The sequence below is a fragment of the Pezoporus flaviventris genome, unplaced genomic scaffold (genome assembly GCF_033815535.1).
Source record: "Pezoporus flaviventris isolate CSIRO_AGI_PZ_B2104156 unplaced genomic scaffold, CSIRO_AGI_Pfla_v1 ptg000090l, whole genome shotgun sequence".
Lineage (NCBI taxonomy): Eukaryota > Metazoa > Chordata > Aves > Psittaciformes > Psittacidae > Pezoporus > Pezoporus flaviventris.
This window is the reverse complement of record NW_026892638.1, coordinates 3,047,370-3,070,835: the sequence shown is the minus strand read 5'-3', so window position 1 is coordinate 3,070,835 and position 23,466 is coordinate 3,047,370. Positions and strand designations below refer to the sequence as shown.

The 23,466-nt window shown below is 37.4% G+C and overlaps 1 protein-coding gene across 6 annotated transcripts in view; it reads left to right on the top strand.

Annotated features, from left to right (window-relative positions):
* AP3B1 (adaptor related protein complex 3 subunit beta 1) overlaps nucleotides 1–23,466 on the top strand; it is a 163,574-nt gene that overhangs the window by 57,669 nt on the left and 82,439 nt on the right. For all 6 annotated transcript variants that reach the window (XR_009747291.1, XM_061475765.1, XM_061475769.1 and 3 more), the window contains 6 exons: nucleotides 9,803–9,964; nucleotides 12,076–12,173; nucleotides 14,947–15,001; nucleotides 15,081–15,152; nucleotides 17,864–17,926; nucleotides 18,839–18,971. Coding sequence is in view for 5 of the 6 variants with exons in the window: in XM_061475765.1 (XP_061331749.1) it covers nucleotides 9,803–9,964; nucleotides 12,076–12,173; nucleotides 14,947–15,001; nucleotides 15,081–15,152; nucleotides 17,864–17,926; nucleotides 18,839–18,971 (583 nt within the window). In the remaining variant the exon portion in view is untranslated. The remainder of the gene's footprint in view (nucleotides 1–9,802; nucleotides 9,965–12,075; nucleotides 12,174–14,946; nucleotides 15,002–15,080; nucleotides 15,153–17,863; nucleotides 17,927–18,838; nucleotides 18,972–23,466) is intronic.

The window sequence follows — 23,466 nt, the reverse complement described above, 5'->3', positions numbered from 1 at the left end:
TGCTGATGCAGCCCTTTTCTTACAGGTGATGCATAATTGTCATAAGATCACCTGGGTTTGAAGGATACTAAACTCCAAAATGATTTGAGTCATGGAACTGTGCAGCTGATCTTTAGACCATGATACCATTGACCCAATCTTGAGTCTTTACGAAATATAACTCTAGAAATTGTACTCCTCCCTTCCCTTTGAAAGTTGTTAAACGTTTGAAAAAACCTAGTGATAAAAGAAAATTCAAAGCTTTCTTTGCGCAGGGCTTAATTGAACTCAAGAACACCTCAGAACTTCTGTGTCCCATTTAGATGAAATATGTGGGAAAACAATTATTTCTGAGTGAATTTCACCTGTTTAAAAAAGTGAAAAAACTTGCCTTGGTTTTGGCCAATTCCCTGAAAACAGAAGGGAGTGTCTGCTTGGATGAACACAGTGAAGGGAGGAAAAAAAGGAAGGAGTTTTCTTTGAAAACTTCCTGTTCCCTTTGTTTGCTGCATTTTTAGATCATGGATTCTCAGCCTGCCTGTTTCTCTTGTCTCTTGGCTTTTTTGTATTAATAAATGGTTGAGACTGTTGGCGATTGAAGTCTGGTGAGAAATTTCAATGGCATTCACACTGTGAACCCTTTTTCAGGTTGGATCACTTCCTGGCAGATGTTTGCATTTGAAAAACAGATTGGTTTTCAACATCATGTGAATGGTTAAAGACTGATGGTTAGAATAGGAAAATGTATTTCAGTGTGACCTAAATATTTCTTAAGTTTGTCGCAACTACCTTTCCCACTAATACCCACTTCATTTTCTGTTAGCTGAAAGCATGTTTATCTCTTTAGATACATAAAATTTAAAAAACCATGAATGCAGTTGTGTGCAAGGAATCTCATGTCACCAGAACATGGTAGCTTTTATCTAAAACTTGAAACTAAAGTACCGTTTTCCGTTTTAATTTATTGGAATTACATAGTATCTTTTATATAACTGTATTAATTTATTATATTTCCAGCATAATTCCAGCAGACTCATTTCAGTAGAGATGTAATCTGAAAAATGAGGAGTGCACTGTAGGAGTACAAATCTGTTTCACTGGCTGCAGATCTGCATAGTTCTCCAAATCCAGCCAATAGCTCAGGTTTTCTTTCTGATCTGTGTGTCCCAATGGTAATGAATAGACTGGTTATAATTGAAGTAAAAATTATAACATTCAAACGTGTCAGAGTAATATCAATATCATGATGATCTTGCGATCTTTATTGGTTCTTAATTCCATTGTGATTCACTTAACTGAAAATGTGTATGTACTTTCTGGTTTGTGCAGGAGCAATAGGTCTGGTTTCTGGTGGAGTAATAGAATGTGGTGTTTGGTAGTGGATAATTTTGTGTAAATATTTTAATAATATTAGCTATATGTTGTTTTTTATATGCCACTTACCTAATCATTGCATTTTTTTCAGTATTTTTGCTGACTTTTGGACCGAAAGTTTTCAATCTATTTTGATGTAATTTAGAAGGGAGTAGTGGACATATGCCTTCTGGTCCTATGGCTGCATATTTCTTCAGGAAATTTAAAAATTCTTTCCTGGTAGAATACAGGTCATATCCCAGACTTCTACTTCATTACCAGAATCTTTTTATGTTCTATATATAGTAGAATGGAGAAAATGAGTTTCTAAAATTCTCATTCATTTTTAACTGTCTTTGTTCCTGAGGGCTGTGAATGCAACTTGTCTGAGGTCACACAGAGCATGCTGTTCTGGCCTGGTGACAAAGTCACCTCCTGCTTTCTGTCCATTCAGGAGTAGCTACAGTTTGTAACTATTTCTGTAACGTGCATCCTGGTACTGCCATCTGGATGTTTCTCACCTGTTTTGTAATCTCCAGCCCATTCCTTTAGAATGCATCAGTAAACAAGAGCATCAGCAGAAGTTTGTAAAGTGCTGGAAACTTGTTTTCTTTCAATGTAACTATAAAAGATTTCAATAACTTTTTTTTTAATAGGAAGAGTTTGATGATTTCCGTTATTAATTTTGTGCTACAGAAGGGGAAGTATCTGAAGCTCTTAACCTTTAGAGAAACTGGGATTTAATTTATTTGAGAGTATAGTGTTGTTCTAAATGCCACAAGATACCCTGCCTAGTCTTCATTTGTCACAAATCTCTTCTAGGCTCCATCTGTCAGGATCTGCCAGACCCAGGCAGACATTTCTGATATTTGAGGGAGTATAAAATAGCATTAGATAATTAGGTACTTGAAATAATCCCATAATAATTCCCATGCCCATCAGTGCATCTCATCAGATTATTACTAGGTCCCATTAGTCCATTCAGTAGCGCAAGTCATTATTACACAGGTGGTTATAACAGCAACCTACCTGAGAAAGAGTTGAGTACACTTTGAAGCCATTATTTACTGAGTGGATGATCTTGTCCCTTTATTTTTTGACTCTTCGACTCCTTTTGGCTTAATAAGACAAGAGTTAGAACTTACTATCATTTTGTTCATACTTGAAGATCTTTTGGTTTTGTGCTTTCTAAGGCCATTCTTAAGTCAGGCTGCAGATTATGTTGGTTACACTTTCATCCCTCAAATATTTTTACCATGTGAGAGTGTGCCTTTTTTTTCTAGACCACTAGCAGTTCTTCATGACAAGCTTTACCTATACTTGTATTTTACTCAAGGACTTTCTATTGTGCAAAGGGTGGATGCTTCTGCCAGCGTGTGGTTATTAACATGTGATTGGTTGAGCTCTGCTCATCTGTCAGAAGCTTGTCACAGCTCATCTCCTTGGCATTTTGAGCAGTCTTGAGGATAACTTTTGGTTTGCTCTGATAGACCAAAGATATGTCTATTCTAGTGTTCTGAAACCCACCTGTGAAGCACGTTGATGGATGTAGGTATGCATCTTCACACACAACATGAAAATTTTAGACTTACCTTAGGTACATCATTAAACCTTGAAGTAGGAAAATGTTCTATATATTTTCTACCATTTCTCTTTTCCAAGGATGCTGTTCATGATGCAGCAAGTGGACTGCTGATCTTGGTTGGCTAAGGTGGTTTTGGTATTGCAGTCAGATTCACTGACTAGTGAATAGTCTCAAAACTCTTTTTATCTTCAAAGCTTTACTTATCCAAAACTCTTTTGAGAACAGTTCGTAGAAATAGGAGAAAGGGCTGTGGAAGATAGCAAAAATTTTATCTGCCAAAGGTTTTGCCACAGGACTTAAAAAAAAGCTATTTTCTTTTATGGATCTGAGGAGCAAAACTGAGCTTTCAAATGTTATGGTTAACCTAGGAATACAAATACTTGAATCACTTTTGAATAGATGATGGAGTTAAGGATGATAAGAGTCAGCAAATAGTATGTGTTCATACTTTGGATTTCAGTGAAATTTTACTTTAGTCAGAGTTTGTAGAGGTAATTGTAGCATTCACATAATGTGCTTTACCCTAAAGCGAAGGCATATTCCCAATTTTAATGCCATATTAAGTGTAATTTCAAACAAGATCTCAGTTAAATGTTAGCTCATATACTTAGTAACTTTAAAAACAGGATAATGGAACTTGTTACCCAGCAGTTTCTTCATTTAAGCTGTTAATACTTTATGAAGACTTCCCTAAACTGTGTGTCTGGTATAACGTAAAAGGAAATTACGTATGTTCTTTCACATTAAAATACTCACTTCTCTTCTGGATTGAATAAATTGCAGAAGGACCATTTGCAATTCTTAGCCTGGAATGCTAGTGGTCACAGTTTTTAATCACTTCATTCTCCCAGGGTTCTGAACTTTTTAGTGATTTTGCAATTTAGAAAAGCTATTAACTGCACAATTAAATCTCATACTACTGCAGACTGCTGAGTGTACTTAATGCAGTTTAGCTAAAGAGTGCTGCTGAAGGGGAATGCCTCTGTTCTGTTCTTCCTGTACCACCTGCTGTTTTGAAAATTCAGCAGGTCTAGTTATCCTATGGCTGCAGAGTGAGCTGGATCATTTTACTGATCCCAGTGGAAAATAAAACATACTTTTAAAAAATCAGAACAAAACAAAAAAGTTTTAATTTCATGCTTAGTTTTAAATCAGTTGTGAAACTGCATCTAAAGTGACTGAAAGGACGAGAGAAAGCATGAAAACATGTGAATCTACTCCCTGACCTCTAATGTTGTCTCTCCTCTGTCAAAAAGGTTTAAGATACTGTTTTTTTTCTCATAGACCTGCTAATATGTACTAGTTATCATCAGCTTGAACTTTAATTAGAAATCTAGGAAAGTAAAATCTGAGTCCCACCTGTATATGGCATTTCTTCAAGGACATATGAAGAAACATCTCTTACAGTTTAGTGTAGGTACAATATAAATTCTGAGGACTGGAAAATAAGTGTGCAGGTATGATCTGTGGAAGCATGCAGCTGTTGATTCAACATTAATAGTTAAAACAGGAAGGCTTTGATCACTCAAAGGCAAGAGTCTTATATTCAGTCCAGTGCTGGCAGTAAAAATATTATCCGTTATATCCCATTCATAGTCTTTCCTGGTTGGAGTCCAAGATGTAGACCTAGTATAAGGGGCATGCTGTTCAGGTTGTTATTCTTACCCTCAACTGGCATTGTGGAGGCTCTTGCTAAGATCTCTGCACAACACTTTCCCCCTTTGTTATAATACTAAGAGGCTTCAATGGTGCTTCCACTTTGAAACTAGCTCTGTCCTGCCTTCAGAGGACAGTTAGTAGTTGTCCCCAGTCTGTTCCTTTTGTACAGGCTTCAGTCTTGCACTACAGAGTTTATCAGGGGACAGAGGAACAATTCAGCTAGGTTTCTAAGATGAGGTTTCTGCTTGGTGGTGTGAGTTTTTGGATGTAATTTATTATGTCTTAGTTGGTTTAAAGAGTTCTGTTTTCTGCTCAGGTCCCAAACTACTTAACACAATACTGGTACTCTGTGCTATCAAGCAGTAAGGCTTATCTGTGCTAGCAGAAGTTAGCTAGTGGTCTAGTGGAAGGTGTCCCATCTGATGGCAGGGGGGGTGGAACTAGATGATCTTTAAGCTCCTTTCCAACCCAAGCCATTCTATGATTCTTAAAGTAACTTGGCGCATACCAAAACATTCCTGGTTACTTGGGTAAATGCAGACCTATGAAGAAATCTGAAGAGACAGAAGAGATACTGAGGGAGCAGGTGAAATATCCTATAAGCAGCCAGCAGGAGTCTCTCAGTCGCTAGCCCCTGTTCTCATAGGAGCTCCAACTTACCAGATGTCTGCTGAACATACAATACAGTGGAGCACAGACAGTCCAGGAGGTTCCTGGAGTGTGTGGCAGGTACCTTGCTGACACAGCTGATGAGGGAGCCAAGGAGGAAAGGTGCCCTACTGGACATGTGATTATTGGAGGCTGCCTTGGGTGCAGTGACAAGAAATAACAGAGTTCTCTGTTCTTGGAAGAAGCAGGATGGGGGTCAGAAAAACTGCTACCTTGGATTTCCAAAGGGCAGACTTGGGCCTGTTTAGGAGCCTGGTTGACAAGAGTCTCTTGGGAGACAGTCCTGAAGGGCAAAAGATGTGGAGCAAACCATGGTGATAAAAAGGAAAAGGCTGAGGTACTTAATGCCTTCTTTTCTCAGTCTTCAATAGGAAGACCAATAGGAAGACCAATTTTTTCTTGGTATGCAGCATCCTGAGCTGGAAGACAGGGATGGGGAGCATAATGAAGCCCCCATAATCCAAGAGGAAATGTTTAGCAACTTCTTCCACCACTTAGACACATACAAGCTTATGGGGCAAGAAGGGATCCATCTAATGGTACTGGGGGAGCTGGCAGAAGTGCTCATCAAGCCACTTTCCATCATTTATCGGAAGTCCTGGCTAAGCAGGGTGGTCTAAGCAGGGAGGTCGCAGTTGACTGGAGGTTGGCAAATGCGACACTCATCCAGGGAGGGCCAGAAGAAGGATCTGGGGAGCTACAGACCTGTCAGTCTGATCTTGGTGCTGGGGAAAATTATAGAGCAGATCATCTTGAGTGCCGTCATGTGGTATGTACAGGACTGCTTGACTAACCTGGTTTCCTTCTATGAGAAAATGACCTACTCAGTGGATGAGAGAGGAGCTGTCGATGTTGCTTACCTGGACTTCAGTAAAGCCCTTGACAGCGTTGCCCACAGCATTATCCTAGAGAAATTGGCTGCTCATTGCTTGGACAGGTGTACTATTCACTGGGTAAAAAGCTGGCTGTATGGCCAGGCCCAAAGACTTCTGGTGAATGGATTTGCATCCAGTTGGCAGCTGGTCACAAGTGGTGTTCCCCGGAGCTCAGTACTGCTTCAAGTTCTGTTGTCTTTATCAGTGGTCTGGATGAGAGGATCAAGTGCACCCTCAGCAAGTTTGCAGATCACACCAACCTGGGTGGGAGTGTTGATCTGTTCAAGGGAAAGAAGTCTCTTCAGAGGAATCTGGACAGGCTTCATTGATGGGCTGTGGTCAGTGGTATGAGGTTCAACAAAGCAAAGTGCCGGGTCCTGCACAACAGGGCTACAACAACCCCATGCAGCGCTCCAGGCTTGGAGAAGAGTGGCTGGAAAGCTGCTCATGGAAAAGGACCTGGGGGTGCTGGTTGACAGAGCTGAACATGATCCAGCTTGTGCCCAGGCAGCCAAGAAGGCCAACAGCATCCTGGCCTGTATCAGCAATAGTATGGCCAGCAGGGCCAGGGCAGTGATCATCCCCCTGTAATGGGCACTGGTGAGGCTGCACCGCAAATCCTGTGTTCATTTCTGGGCCTCTCATTACAAGACAGACATTGAGGAGCTGGAATATATCTAAAGATGAACAACAAATCTGGTGAAGGGTCTGGAGCACAAGTCTGATGAGGAACGGCTGAGGGAATTGAGGTGGTTTAGCCTGGAGTAAAGGAGGCTGAGGGAAGACCTTACTGCTTTCTACAGCTCCCTGAAAGGAAGTTCTAATGAGGTGAGTAATAAATGATAGGACAAGAGGAAATGGCCTTAAGTTGTGGCAGGGGAGGTTTTAATTGGATGTTAGGAAAAATTTCTTCATCAAAAGGGCTGTCAAGCATTGGAACAGGCTGCCCAGGAAAATGGTTGAGTCACTGTCCGTGGAGATATTTAAAAGATCTGTAGATGTGGCACTTAGGGACATGGTTTACCGGTGGACTTGCTAGCGCTAGATTAACAGTTAGACTTGATGGTCTTAAGGATCTTTTCCAGCTTAAATGATTTTATGATTCTAAATGTACAGTTGTCTCTTTTTGACAGTGAGTATTGTCAGCTGTTGAAGTTGAGGCTTAAGGGGTTGTGAATGATGGAGTGATTTCCCATTTTCTGGTGACTGCTTTCCATGTCTGTGATGATTAATAGACTTTGAAACAACAGTTCTTGCACACCAAAAAGTCTGCAGGTTTTTGTCTTTCATTATCTGAGTCTTTATATACTTTGCTTTCCTTTCCATGGTAATGTGCAATTCTTGCAGTATTACTTATACATATTCTCTTTGTCTTAGTAGGCCCTTATGACTACAGATTCTGACTGATTAAGGACTTCAGCCGATTTTAATGAATTTCAGTTCATTAAACCTATTTCCCTCTGTGCCATCATCATCCTTTGTCTGGAATATAATTATTTCATGCCAGAACTCAACAGATAGAAGAGGAAATTTGCAATAAAATATATGATTATGAAACAGGAAAGACCATACTAATGCTTATGCTTTGGGGGTATGAAGAAAGTGATTTCAATCTAAAGACTCTAATGGGATTTAAATGAAAAATATTTTCATAAGAGGCATAAGCTACTTTATAATTATTTGGAAGTTTGCTCTAAGTATGTTTCTAACCATCAATTATTATTATTTTTTTTAAAAAAGTCATAAATGATAGAGCTCATGCTATTTCTTTACAGCAGTGATTAATGAGTTAAATACAATCACCAGCTCTGTTCTGTTGAGTTCAGTAGTACTGATGTGTGTGCCTGTTAGCAGTCAAGACAGGGATACTGTAGACTGAATCAATGAAGATTGAGTTCTCCTCCTCCTGTTAGAGGAAGCTTCTTCAATGCGGGGTTGAACTGCGCTGGGATCAGGAATTTTGCTTTCAAGTTGCCTGACCTGTAGACAAGGAAAGGAATTCTGTTACCGGTGCTCTTGATTTAGCATCCTGAGTTTTTAGTTTAGAAGGGTGACTGCCGCAAAGATGTATAGACAAAGTAGTAAACTAAATCACTTTGGTTGCTGTTGCATAAGAAATCTAAGAGCTTGTAAGGATTCTGTAAAATACTGAGAGCACTGGTGGCATCAAGTCATAAAAATCAGAAGAAATGTGAAGGGAACTTTTATTTCCTGTGTCCAAATTGTAATAAAAAACAGAATAAAAAGACAACTTTGATTTAGTCAGTTCTTCTTCCTCCCACCCTTACTTGCTGCTACTGAAGACGCTTGTATACGCTCTTTCTCTACATGTGAGTCTTGACCAAGGCGTGCAATAAAGGTCTGAGTTTACCCTTGGCAAGTTTTCTAAAAAACCTATTAAATAAGTCTAGCTATTGTTCCATTCACCTTTGATGGCTTTGCTACTGCCAGCCAGAATTAAAAAGATACATTTGTCTCAAAAGTAATTGTCTTTTAAAAAATCAGCAATTGAGTATATGATTTAAATAATACTCTTAAAACCATTGTGTAGAGTTGGATATTCCTTAAAATAGTTGTACAGAGACTTGAGAGAAAGATAGCAGAGCTATTGGCACAGCTGGTGTTGGGTACCAGCCAGCCCGTTCAAGTGGGAGTAACTCCAGCTAGCCACATGCTCTTTATTTTAGTTGGGTGCTCTAGTGACAAAGTGAGATGAAGAACTTGGGAGACCAAAGACATAAACTTGCATATGACAAGTTGCAGAAGTCAGTAGCTTATTTTTTAAAAAATGTTGTGCAGTGTTGTCTACGCATTATTGATAATCCAGAGCAGAGCTGCTGGGATTTGACATTTGGGTTTGATCTAATCTGTATGGTTTCCATCTTATTTTTCTTAAGGTTTGTGGATTTTTAATGCTAATTAAATGTAAGCATAATGAAATGCTCTGCATCTATTATTTATCAATTTGTTTGATCCACATCAGAAATAATGAGATTGTTTTAATTTGTATTTACATAATCAAATATATTCCTTTGTATTTCTTTACATTCTTTTGTGTAGGCTTCTGGAGTAAAAGAAAGGCCTAATTTACTCGTATCTCAGATTTTAATGAATCCTTTCAGTGTCTTGTGCTTGATTTATTAAGTGACGTTATGCTCGTAATTCATAACTACATTTAAACAGCTTGAGGATTTGTACTTCATCAGGGAAGACCATTCTCAAGATACCTAACCTTTTTCCCGCATAATTTCTTAAGAAAAAAAACACTGTCCCTTCTTTTGAGATTTGATATTTTCACAGATAATTTATATATTGAAAGAGAGGGAAGAATGCACATGGTGTGTATTAAGTTTTCAAAAAAGAGGGATTTTTAAATAACTGTTTTCAGAAATGCTGATTTCAAATCATAGGCTTTATGTCTGTAAGAGATCAATATACATACTTAATCTAGTTTATAGAATATTAATGAAGATATTTCATTTACCAGGTCATCTTATTTATGCTGTTTTTTGTGTTGGTACATTTAATGCTTTGAGCAAACTGAGGTGGAAGAGCTGGTAGCTATTTTTAAAAATAGTTATAAATCTTGTATGAAATTGTGATATTGTGTGTTACTTTCATAATGAATAAAAACAGTTGATTCAATATGCTGTGTATGTTTTTGTCATTTTGTGTTTTTTAGGCTGTTGAGGTGGTAGAAGAATATAGTGAAAGTAATTTCTATGAATCTGACGAAGAACAGAAAGAAAAGGATCAGAAAGTGAAAGATACCTATTCTATGGACCCAGATCACAGGCTGCTGTTACGAAATACAAAGCCCTTGCTTCAAAGCCGAAATGCTGCTGTATGACAGATTCCTTTTTGATTAAAATACGACACTGCTGAGTATACTTTAGAAAATTTAAAAGGTTGAAAAGTAAAATCTACATCTCTTTAAAAGCGGTGGTAATACTCTTCAGTAACTTACAGAAGTACAGTGGTTCTTTTTTTTTTAATTAATGCAGCTTCTTAGTAAAGCATCTGAACTGAATGGTATATACTCCAAATATTAAGGACAAACAAAGCATTAGGGAAAACGTGATAACACTGAGTCCAACTTCTGTAGCATATGATGACTATGCAATAGCTGACTTTTAACCCTTAAGTTCTAAGCATCTGTGAAGGCAGAAACTGCCAGTTTTGGTGGTAAGGGATTTACAAAGAAAATCATATTTGTTATTAATTCATTAAGTTGTGCTTTTTCTTGAGTCTCGCATTTTCAATTATATGCCTAAATTCCTTGTCAGTCCAAGCTAGCTTAGTGTTGGTGTTTTGGCAGGGTTCCAAGATAGATATGACATCATGAGTGGGATACGCTGTGCAGTATTTCCATATTTTCAGAGGCAGGTAAATTTTTAAAACTGGAGAAAGCCGTGCTGATGGTGAATCATTGTGACATTCCTCAGATCACAGAACTTCATTTCTAACCTCAGTTTGTCCTGTTAAACAAGACTAGATGTCTTCAGGAAAAGACTTCCAGTGATAATGAATATTCATATCATTGCAAAAACTATTACTGCATCATGATTAAGTCACCTCCCAGTCTGTTCTTGATAGGCTGAACAGATAAAGTTTTTGTTTCTCCCCTGGATTCTGACTAATGTCTAACTCTTTTCAAAACCACTTATAGTCTGCCAAGACTTTGAAAACAAATTGAGTGCTGTTTTACAACAGTAATTCTGTTAGAGCACAGTTTTTGCTAAAAACACAATTCAACATCTATATAATATTTCCTCATCTCATGCAAAGAACAAGTATGTTAGATATGTTTGCCATCAAACTGCACTGAGAACAGGTTCAGTTGCTATCTTACACATTCCATAAATTACTTTCTTTATATCTGTTAAATATGGTATTGATTCTCACATTTATGATCTTTTAACTTTCCGATATTAAAGTTAACTGAGATGTTTAGTGTAGTTCCTCAAATGAAATCATGCTGCTCTGAAGTGCTATTACACCAATTTTTGTACCATTCACACAATTTGTCAGCAGTTAATAGCTTTCTCTCTGATCTTAGATTTTTGTCAGTAATAAAAGATCCCTCTAGTATATTGCTAAAAATCTTCCAGTTGTTAATTCTTTTGTGATGTTTTTAATGACTTTTTATTGTTTAATAATAATTTTTGTTTCAATGGTACTAAGAAAGTACCAAGATACTAAGGCAAGTTTTGTAATGATAGCTTTACCTGGAGTCTCCTTTCAGTGATTTGTTTTGTTTTGAACAGAAAGTTGACCATGACAGTATTGTAGGAAAGGTTGTGACATAGCTTACTAGCATAAAGCTCATCACTTGTCTTTTCCTTATGAGAAAACTTGAAGAGAAAAAAAAATTATGGTGTTTATATTACATATAGACCAGTCTTCTGGTTTTTGCTAGCCAGGATGTTGGCATACAACCTTGCAGTTTTAGCTTTCTGTTGGATTTGAGGCTTAGAAGTTGCCAGTTAAAGCAGCTGTTGTATTATAAATTGTGAAGTAAGATAATGGAATAAAAGGTTTGAAGTGGAAACTAAATAATAGGGGTAATATCCTCTTCTTTTAATAAGGAGGATAAAATTTGCAGAAGTTTTAAACAGTATTTCCTAATTAATTTGTGCAGATGATGTTAGCAATACTGACTTAGTAGGGGTGATATCTGTATGTTTACAATTTCTATTACTTTTCTCTTTTTTCTTCTTCCACTTCCTTCTGTATACAAATAGTGGGAAGAATGAAAGGTACTTACTTAGCTCTGATTTTAGAAATAATCCTTCTTCTGATGTTTTTCCCCAAACTGCTTTGTTGATTTCAAAGAACATGGGTATGCATTTTGCTTTCTGAAAAGTGAATTGGTAACCTCTGCAGGTCTGAAGCAAATGTGATAGGTATGTACTATGATTTGAAGATAACATGCTGTTCTGAATGTTCTTTTAGGTGGTAATGGCAGTTTCACAGCTGTATTGGCATTTGGCACCAAAATCCGAAGCTGCTATTGTTTCTAAGTCGTTGGTGCGTTTACTTCGTAGTAATAGGTAGGTCTGGTCCGTACTTTACACTGCCATGTCTACTTTTTTGTGAGTTTTTTGTACATACTGCTTAGGTGTGGTTATAAGAATGTAACTGTTGCAGTATTTGTTTCATTTTAAAATTGTCTTGTAATACTAATTTTTACTCACCAAATGATCATTAATTCTGTCATTTTCTGTATCATATCCAGGGATCATGCAGTATTGTGTTATTGAATGATCACTGATATTAACTATTGTTTATTAGGACTTTCATTCTGATAAGAATCCTGGCTGCCTAGTTACCATACAGATAGAGGCAGTGCTAACTAGTTTGCTTAGTTTCTTGATTTCTTTATTGTTGGAAATTAGTAGAATTTTAATGACATTGGAGTTCCTTCGTTCCTTATTGTCTTGCTACGCACTGAAGAAGTCTTCAGATGTGGGTTTTTTTTTTCCTGCACTTTATATTGAAGGCTTATGGACAGAGAAACTAAGAAACTTCTTTTTTTTTTTTTTTAGAGTACCACTTGATGCTATTGAATCCCCTTTGTTTCTTTAATACTCAGACTGTTTTTAAAGAACAAGTTTATATTACATTCAGGACATCTAATTTTGACTTTATCATCTTCAGTGTGAAATTGTCTACTTTCCTATGAAGGGTTTCACTGGTCGTACGTTTCATAAGATTGATAATACTCTTTTTTCCTTTGTATTTGATAGTTTTGGTGTATTATGCCAAAATTTGCTGTGTAGAAGTGGTGGGGTTTTTTTGCTCAGCTTTTAGATCTTGAACTTCATGTACCTGTTTGAAAAGCCTTGAGGTGGTAATATTAACACAATATAATATTGACACAATATTAAGATGTTTTCAGAACAACTTTCTAACTAAATATGGTATTTTTGCTAGAACTTTGATGCAAAAGTTATTTATTTTTTAAAGTTGGCCACATCAAGCATACTAAAAACTGAAAAAGAAAATCAAACAAAAAGGAACAGAAAAACGAACAAATAAACCTCCCCAACAACAACAAAAAAAAAACCACCAAAGCCATGTTTGTTGTGTCTGACAAGATTACTCATCTTAGTTGGACTTTAACTTTTCTAAGCCTGGTCACCGTACAACTCATCTTACTCCCTAAACTTTTGCAGCTCAGCTATGGCTAATGTCTCAATCATTTAAAAGTTAGTAAAGAAGTAAAATTGGGCTTGGTAGAACTTTCATATTTTTGTTTCAGGTGAAAACAAATCACTGTTATTTTTGCGCTTGGTTTTGTAGTACAGTATGCTTCCATTTGCTTTATACAAAGATAAGTAAAATGGTTAAAGCAGTTTCGAGTATGCACAGGTAATGTATAGAACAAAACTCATACAGGTTGAAAAGATTATTTTTGCATATTGTTTATTGCTCATTTATACTCAGATTTCGTCAAAAGAGAAGTCACATCTTTCCTGTATCTCAGCTAATGCCTAATATGATGCTAGTCTTCTGATTTTCCTGTGCTGAATGGATTGTCTGTTCTCTGTTACCAGTCTGTGTGAAATGCTTTTGCTGTTAGGCCCATTTTGAAATAAGCTTTTGCTGTTTGCCCTTGAAGTTATGTGCCTATGGCCTTTGAATTAATGTCAAATAAACTATAACCTAGTTAGGGTGAGAGTGCCTGGAAGAGCATTTCATAGCAATTTCCAGACCTGGTTGTTCATGTACAGCTGACTATTTCCATGTACCTATGTAAGAATTACCTAAAAATAGGTTTAAAAGATATTAAGTACTTCTCTATTATTACTTTTCTTTTGTAAGCAACAGCTGTAATTACCAGAGGGCTGTTAAACAGTTTTGAATAAGAGGAGATAATGGATGTGATGATTTCTCTATTAGAATGGGATTTGTGTCATGAAAGAATTTGAGCACTCATGGTTCACAAAAATTGCTTTTAAATTATTACTTAGTTTTTAAGCAATTGGTGGCAGAAACTCTGTAGTTTAAAAGCTTTAGTGTACTGCCCAGATATTTTTTTTTTTTTGCTGACTCCTGCTGCAGCTTTTCAACTAACTCGTTAATAATGAGAATATCCTCCAAACTTATTTCATGGTTTTGTGTTTAGAATATTGCATATTTCTGTAGTCTGCTTCTCTCAAAGCTTATTATGTTAAAGTACTGCTTTTTGATAGATGTGTATGTATGTCATTATATAGTCTTAAGTAACTGGAGATACTCTCCCTTTTTGAGAATTATTAGGAAATTTTTTAAGACTAAAAAAGGTCATAGCAGCTCTTGCTGGTTGTGCAAGGATTAGCTGTACTTGTAAGTGACACAGTCATTCTCATGCTGCAGGTAAAGGCCATGTGTTTTTGTTCTTAGCTATGTCAACCTGAAATACTTAAGTTTCAGGATGGTAGATAAAATGCAAGGTTTTTGTGAGCTACTTCTGGAGAAGCCAGGATGACGATTTTTGAAAAAAAAAATTTGGTTTAAACAAAGACCAAGGCTTACAAGAAGCATTACACTAGTGTCAGTGATTTTTTCCTTCATACTGACACTGGAACAGGTTGCCCAGAGAAGCTGTGGATACCCTGTTCCAGGAAGTGTTCAACGCCAGGTTGAACAAGGCTTTGAGCAACCTGGCCCAGTGGAAGGTTTCTCTGCCTATAGCAAGGTGGGGGTTGAAGCTAGATGATCTTTAAGGTCCCTTTCAACTCAAACTGTTCTATGATTCTATGGACTTTCTTTGCTATGTTGCATTATTCTATGTATTTGTAATTTTGCAGGATAACCGTTGTTTTTCTTTTCAAATTCTAGGGAGGTGCAGTATATTGTTCTGCAAAATATTGCCACTATGTCAATTCAGAGAAAGGTACAACCTATTTAGAGTTTTCTAAATCATGTTTTATGTGAAACACAGGCAAGCTACTTAAATTATGTCTGTTTTTCAGGGTATGTTTGAACCTTATCTGAAGAGTTTCTATGTTAGGTCAACTGACCCAACAATGATCAAAACACTGAAGGTGAGTTTGAAATCGAGTTATACCGCTAGACAGACCTGTTTGCACCAGGAAGGTAAAATTTTCTTGCACTATTATGACACACATCAGTTTATGATGTTACATTTTTTTCACTATGGAGTGTGGAGTTGTGGCTTTTAGTTAAATCTGCAAGTGTGCTTTAGACTTGTCAGGCAATCTGAAACTTCTCTTGTTACCATGTTTTATTTGGCAGGTAAGCTATGGTTTCCTCTACAGCTTTTGGTATCTTGGAGTGATAGAGAGTGTTACTATTTTAATCTAACCAGCCATTCAAACATTTAGAGTTTGACTATTTTCATGGGAGAAAGAAACTTCTCAAATGAAGAGAAATTAAATCACACAGTCTTCAATATTGTTAGCTTAAAAAGAGTTTAAATCTGTTCCTCTGAACAAAATGGGACAGTGTTACAGTCCCAGATTTACTTCGAAGGCAGCATGCGACATGAGAAATACTTTAGACTTTCCCCAAGGCCACATCTCAGTGTGTGTTTTAGGCTGTCGTCTTCTTATTTTCTCTAGTCTTTTTTTTGCACATGAAATCGTTGATAAAACAATAGCTAAAAAATGGTCTATTATTACGAGCCTTTTCTCTAGTTTTGCTTTACATTGTCATAGGCACTTGTGTTTGGAGTGGAAGGCACAGGTTTCTTTAAGAAACATTTCTTCCTTATTTTCACTTTACATCAGTGTTGCACTCATTACACGTGCAGAGTGGTGGAGTCCATGATCGATATGGCCAACCTGTCATATTTTTATTAGTCCAATTTTAAATTTAAATAAATTTGTGGCAGTTGGAGGTAAAAAGATCATTGCCGCAATAATGATTATGAAAACTGTTAGGAATACTGGTAAGACTTAGTGTTATCCAGCAAAAGTTACTCCTGAAATAAATTAAAGTTAATAAATTTAAATTCCTGTATTAATTGGTAATACACTGGTGGAGAAGTACAAATTATTTTTTTCCTTTCATTGTCTCAGCTCTTTGTGGCTGAAAAGTTTAGGTCAACCTACACTGTTATAGACATAAGAAAATCTTGTGATTTCTCCAGCCCCTCCCTCCATAGCCATCCTATCTCCTTTAAGATAGGCAAACCTGTTTAAGATGTAGGAGCAACCTGAAATTCATCTGCTGCACTGTTTTGATTTCTGTTTCATTCTCTGTTTCTTTCCCAACATCAAGTTTGCTTTTTTAATCACTGATTAGCATTGAGCTTGTATTTCCATGGAATTATCTATTTTAGCCACAAATTCTCAGTTACAATTTTAGTAATCAGCTCAGAGCTCAGCTCATTTTCTTTAAAGCCAAGGTTTTTCCCCAGTTGTGGACATTACATTTACCTTTGGTGATTTTTTTATTTTGCCATTTTGTTAACCAGTCACCTAATATTTAATTTTTTTTTTATGCAGCATTTTATGGTCAGCCTTTGTCTTAATTTCTCTGAGAACTGTGGCATCAGCCAAAAACTTTATCATTTGTCTTCTTGTTTCTTTCATAGTTCTTATATAAATATGTTCAAAAGCAAAAGACCAACAGAGATGTTTATGGGATTCCACTGATAGCCTTTTAGTACTGTAAAATAGCTTTTTTTTTTTTTTCCCACTTGTTCTTCTCTTCCATTTATCCACTTGCTTATATGCTGTGCTAGGTATGTATCTTTAAGAACCATTGGTGGTAGTCTTATCGAATTGCTTCAGAAGTATGGGCAGACTGTATCAGTAAGTGTCCTTGTCTGTGTGCATCCAGCTCAAAAAATACCAACAGATTTCTGGGGTATAACTTTCCTTTACAGAGACAGAGTTGTCTTTTTCTTCAAGTTACCTCATTTAGATTGTACTGAAACTCTTTCTTCTACAAAGTTAGAACAGCCTGGAAGCATAGCATTTTAACAGTATATGCCAAGTGTTGTATATGGTCCTCTTGTTCACTGAGAACAAAGAAAAGGATGTTGCTGATGTTGATTAAGATCTCAGGAGGTTTGTAGCTGCGATGGCTTAATTGCCCAGTTTAAAGGTCTTTCATTGCAGTTCATCTGAATATAATGGACACTTTATTTTTTCACCATCTGCAGTTAGAATCATAGAATCATAGAATAGTTAGGGTTGGAAAGGACCTTAAGATCATATGCTTCCAACCCCCGTGCCATGGGCAGGAACACCTCCCACTGAACCATGTCACCCAAGGCACTGTCCAATCTGGCCCTGAACACTGCCAGGGACAGACTATTCACAACTTCCCTGGGCAACCCATTCCAGTGCCTCACCACCCTTACAGTAAAGAACTTCTTCCTTATATCCAATCTAAACTTCCCCTTAGTTGTGATTTGTTACTTCTTACAGTGTCACATGGTTCCTATATTCTAAGGCCTGTTTTTTAACACTGGAAGCCATGCTGCCAGAAGTATTTCAAGCTCATTTGGTATGCAGTGCAACACTAAAGGTAGAGCTTATAGAACATGCATCACTGAACCATAGAGTCCTGCTTTGAAAATCTTGTTTATACTTGCAAGTAGAATATTCCTTCAGAATGCAGTGATGCTACTAGTTTATACTAAAATCTGGTAAATTCTGTTGAATTGTAAGTGGTATTTTTAGTAGTATTATCTTTTACTTATAAACAATAGAAGTGTAGTATATATGTGGTGCTTTTCATAAGATTTTATTTTAGCTTTTGATAAAATACCTTTTTCTTGCAGCTTGAAATCTTGACAAATTTAGCAAATGAAGCCAACATATCAACTCTGCTTCGAGAATTTCAGGTTTGTGCAAAAGTGTATTTTTTTTACATGAAACACTTTCTGTTGGCCAGTTGTCATTACTGGATGTTTCATCTAGATTCTTGGTCTTTGTTTTTTCAAGTCAATATCCTTTCCAGGGTGAAATGTTCTTGGAATGGAAATGAAGCTGTCTCATATCATAGTATATGATGAAGCTTTTTATATGTGGAAAGGCGTTTCAGTGTTTTGTTTCTCTCTCCTTCCAGCTAGAAAAACAAAACAAAACAAGTGATGAGAAAAACCCAATTATTCCAAATTCTTTAAAACAAATTCTACCAGTGTGACTGACACTGTAAGTCACAAGAAGATAGGGTCTTAATTTTAGCAATATTTGGCTGTTAGCATTTACTGCCAAACCTAATTTCTGTAAGTCATTTGTTGAAATAGTATTATTTCAAATATCTGTATATGTATCAGCAAGATGTTCTGCCAGTATTGTGAAACAGTGTCTGTCCTTCTTTCTTTGCTCTTTGCTTATGACATGTATTTTCACTGCTTCAGTTCTCTGGCTGGATTTCTCTGAAAGGTACTGGTTCTCAGGCAGGTAGGTTATTCGTAGTTTCACAGATGCTCCTGGTTAAATGAACTGAAACCTCTTCAAAGAGAGAGCTCATCAACCCCTCCATGCTTGCACAGAAACTAATTGCTGGTTTTGGGTAATTGTTCCCTGCCCCAAGCTTTCTTGAAATCAGAGGTTTGCATGGCTATGAGTGACCAAAGCAGCAAGAAAATGTCTCCTAGGTGAGGTGAAAAAAAGTGCAATTTCTAACATGTAATGTAGGTTGCTAGATGGAATTTGTTACAGAGTATGTTTGTCTTATGAGGATAATAGGGTAGGTAAGTATTTGGTTGACAAGACTCGTGTAATGACTAACGAAAATCCTGTTTCCTTAGACTTACGTGAAAAGCCAAGATAAACAGTTTGCTGCAGCTACAATTCAAGCTATAGGCAGATGTGCAACTAACATCACCGAAGTGACTGACACATGCCTTAATGGCCTTGTTTGTTTGCTGTCCAACAGGGATGGTAAGCTAATTGTTCTGTTTGTTTTCTGAGTAGCTGAAGGCATGAAACCTTTTCTTAATGAGAACCACACAGAGCAGATCACTCTGAAAAGTTATATGGGAATTTGCTTTTATAAGAATTTATCTGACGTGACTGGATAAAAACAGTGATTTGATGCTGCTTTTTGCATAAAATACTTCAAAGGCTATCATAATCACTGGGGTGCGTCTTTTTTGTTAGTGAAATGAATTCCTTGTGGTTGGCAATTACATATTTACCTGTTTTGTTTGGGTTTATTGGGTTTTTTGTTGTTACTGTTTTTTCTATTTTTTTTTTTTTTTCAAAATACTGCAATTATTTGAGTGTGCTGTTGTGATTATCATTGATGACAGTAGTTTTACTGCTACATGCTTAATTGCATCAAAATAGTTAGCCTGTAGAGGGTGCTGAAAGCTTGGAATTTTTTTTTTTTTTTTTTTTTCTTTTACTGCATCAGTGCTTAACTGAAAAAAAATCTTAAATAGTTTTAGGGTAAGCAGCCCCAAAGTTGGCTTGATTTTGTAATCTAGCCTTCTGTTATTTTTATAGAGTGAAATGGAGTTGCAAGTCACTAAGGAACACGACAAGGAGCCAATAGAGTCAAATAGGTTATAGCAGCACTGTAAATCAATACCTGATAATATTGCATATTCTTACTAGTTACCAATGAATGTTGCACAGCAGAAGCCAATAAGAGAACTGGAAGATTATTTTATAATGTACAACCTGCATTAATATGGTTAAATATTGGAAATAGCTTTAAGAAAGATTTAGTTAAAAAATAATAAACAGAGGGAAGGAGGAAAGGCATGGGTTTGGGATGCCTGGGGTAATTACAGTTGTTCAGAGAACACAGGTGAATTTTCCTGTAAGCTTTGAAAAGCAGGATTAATTTCTCTCCATATCTGCTGGACATATTTTTCATGGTAATCCTAAAAAGGCCGTTATTAGAGACATCACTTTGGCAGTACATAGTCATCCTGTGACCCACTGATACACGCAGAGCTTTCTCTGACTTGGTTTATGAGCTACAAGTACTCCTCCTGTTTTTCTTTTTGCTAAGAAGGAACCGAGGTAAGATGAAAAAGCTTTTTTTTTCTGTTATCAGAGCTTGTCAATTTAATATTTTCCTCAATATAATTCCATATATACTCGCACACATATGCATGTGCCTGTATACAAAGGTCTGTCTCAACAAGATTAGTTTTCTTGACTGTTTCTAAGTAGTTGTCTAGCAAATAAAATTATCTTTTTGTGCTTACTGTTCTGAAAGACTGCAGAGGATATATTGAGGATCTTTTAAAACTGGCAGCTGGCAAATTGCTTTACCGTAGCTGCAGCGTCTTTATTCCTTCTTTCAAGAAATGAATAGAATGGCATAATTTACATGGTGCCTTTCTTGAGGTGGCAGGAAATTACCAATAGTCACAGCTTACTGAACATAAGAAGAGTTTGGGACACGGTAAGGGAGAAAAACAGAGATTTAGCATGAGAAGAAGAAGAGAGTCTTGGTTAATCTTGCTTTCCTCCAACTTTCACCTCTAAAGTGTGCAAGCAGTCAGTTTGCTGTGCTGTTTCTTCCACACTTGTTTGGAGCCTGAAAACAGTTCTGCTGCCATTGTGTAGCATGAAGCCCAGGCTGTTAAGTCCAGCAGGTTCTGAGACCCCTGAAAGCAGAATTAGCTCTACTTTCTCTGCACTGTTTTATTATGGGTAATTCACTTTAGTGTGAAAGAGATGTGACCAAATTGATTCTACTAAATCAAAATAGAATCTTGGAGAATGAGCTTGTGGCAAAACTGCCTTCAAATTCTATGTCCTTGTTCTGGAAGGGCCCTTACTGTAGATACAAACCAAGAGCCAAGGCATGTTGGCTGTGTCTGGCACAGGAGCTGTGCCATTAATAATTCTGCGACTTGGGTGCTGAGAGGTGAAGTGTCACTTCACGTAATAATCTCTTCAGAAGACAGGTGCAGCTGGAATAACTCTTCACAGAGCTCTTTGGTTGTCTCATCATTAAAGTTTCTAGTTTCTATATGTGCTTCTGTTATTCAGGTGGTTTTTTTCCATAGCCCCTCTCTTCCCTGAGTAGGAAAAATTTGACTTTAAATAAAGCACTCATACAAAGAAAATTTCAGGAGTGGTTCTCAACTTCCCCAGGGCCTTGTTTCTGGGGGCCATGTTGATGGCTGAGAATTATTTTCCTTCCTCATCTGCTGAAGAAAGTACAGCAAGAAAAGTTATTTTAGCTCTTTGGTGTGATATTTGGCATTTGACTGATGCATTTCCTTTAAGCAATTGCCTTGATAATTTCCACTGACCGCTGGCCCCACTGTAACATAAAAGTCTTGTCAGGTGTAACAGACAAATGGGATTATAAGAAGTCTCTTGTCTGTCTGTACTGTGCATACTAGAGATCCTGCAGATTTTCCTTCAATGGGTGACTTTCATTTTCTGTTGAAAATTGCAGGTTGAATGTAAACACAATTGCAGGGTGTATAACTAAAACAATTTTTTTCCCAACAATCTATACAAATTTGAACAGGCAAGTTGCAAAATCACTGGAACTGTTAATACATGAGGTAACTACTACCTAGCTATTGGAATTACTGTTAGAAAGACATAAAAGAAAACAAACTCTTTGTAGCATTAATGTAGTTTCAGAGTTCATTATTTATAAGTGTGGAAAAATTAACCAGGTTCAGACAGTTCTGAAAAGCAGAAACTTAATGAGTGTCTGGATACTTAGCACTAATAATTGCCTTGTTACTTTAGTTTTAACCATTTGCATAACCTTCTAACAACCAAATCATAGAATGGTTTGGGTTAAAGGGACCTTTAAAGGTCATCTAGTCCGCCCCACTGCAGTGAGCAGGGACATCTTTAACTAGATGAAGTTGCTCAGAGCCTGTCCAGCCTGACCTTGAATGTTTCCAGGGATGGGGCATCTGCCACCTCTCTGGGCAACCTGTTTCAGTGTTTCACCACCCTCATCATAAAAAATGTCTTCCTCCTTATATCTACTCGAAATCTTCCCTCTTTTACTTCAAAATGATTATTCCGTATACTATTGCAACAGGCCCTGCTAGAAAGTCTGTCCCTATCTTTCTTATAATTCTCCTTTCATTATTGAAAGGCTGCTGTAAGATCTCCCCATAGCTTTCTTTTCTTCAGGCTGAATGATCCCAACTCTCTCAGCCTGTCTTTATAGGAGAAGTGTTCCATCCCTCTGACCATTTTTGTGTCCCTCTCTGGAACTACCACAGGAGGTCTGTCTTTCCTGTGCAGAGGAGACATTGGGCGTAGCATGCCCACACTTTCCAGTACCCCATCACCTTTCCTGTGCCTGTACACACAGGCATTATTCCCTTAGACTATGGGCATCCCTATAAAATGTCAAGTTTATTTAGTCCATGACTTTGGGCTCCATGTAACAGTCTTTCAGGGCAGGAAAGTTGGTGTGTGGTGCTGGATTATTGCATGCTGGAGCCAGTTCCGATTCCATCACTACTGTGCATTTCTGGTTTCATCAAAGTTAATTCTTCCTTAATACAGTGATCAAGAGGGAGTTGGGCTCAGATCCGCAAATCCAGCGTGGCAGAGATGAGTGCCATGAGGTGTCCACCGTGGTGGTTGGTGTATAGGTGTCCTAGAAGTGATAATATACAGTGTTTTATAGCAGTTAGTATCAAACAATTTAGTTCATTGGCTATTCTAACCAAAAATCAAATCCCCTTAAGGTACATATGGTACTTTCCCACCATGGGACATCCCCAGCATGTAAATTACTCACACATTACTCACCAAGCACACCCAAGTGCTTGACTAAAAGCAGTTCTGTGAATGAGTTTGTCATTGTCTGAGTAGAAATACCCAGATGGTTTTTCTTAACATACTTTTTATGTGCACTACAAGAAGTTTATTTGCTTCCACAGTATGTAAAGTTTTGAGTAGGCCAGCTCAGCCCAATTCTGTAGTGTTAACTAACCAGGTAGCTTTTGCTCAGTGTGTATCCCAGTGTTTAAAAGTCCCACTACCCATTGCTCTCAGTGTAGTCTTTAATAGTCCATTGTGTCATTCGATTTTCCCAGAGGTTGGTGCATGATATGGGGTATGATATATACCCATTTGATGCCATGCTCTTTGGTCCAGGTTTTCATAAATTAGTCCCATTGATTCAACTTTTTCTGCACTACTGTATCACCATAAGACTTGCTTTATCCATCGCTCTGATCATTTTTGTGGCCTTCTTCTGGACCCTCTCCAACATGTCTTTCCTGTGCTGAGGACTACAGAGCAGGATGCAGGACTCCAAGTGAGATCTCACTAGAGCAGAGCAGAGGTGCAGGATCACCTCTGTCGGCCTGCTGGTCATGCTCCTTTTGATACAGCTCAAGATACAGTTGGCCTTCTGCGCTATGAGCACACACTGCTGGCTCATGTCCAGTTTTTTTATCCACCAGTATATCTACCCTTC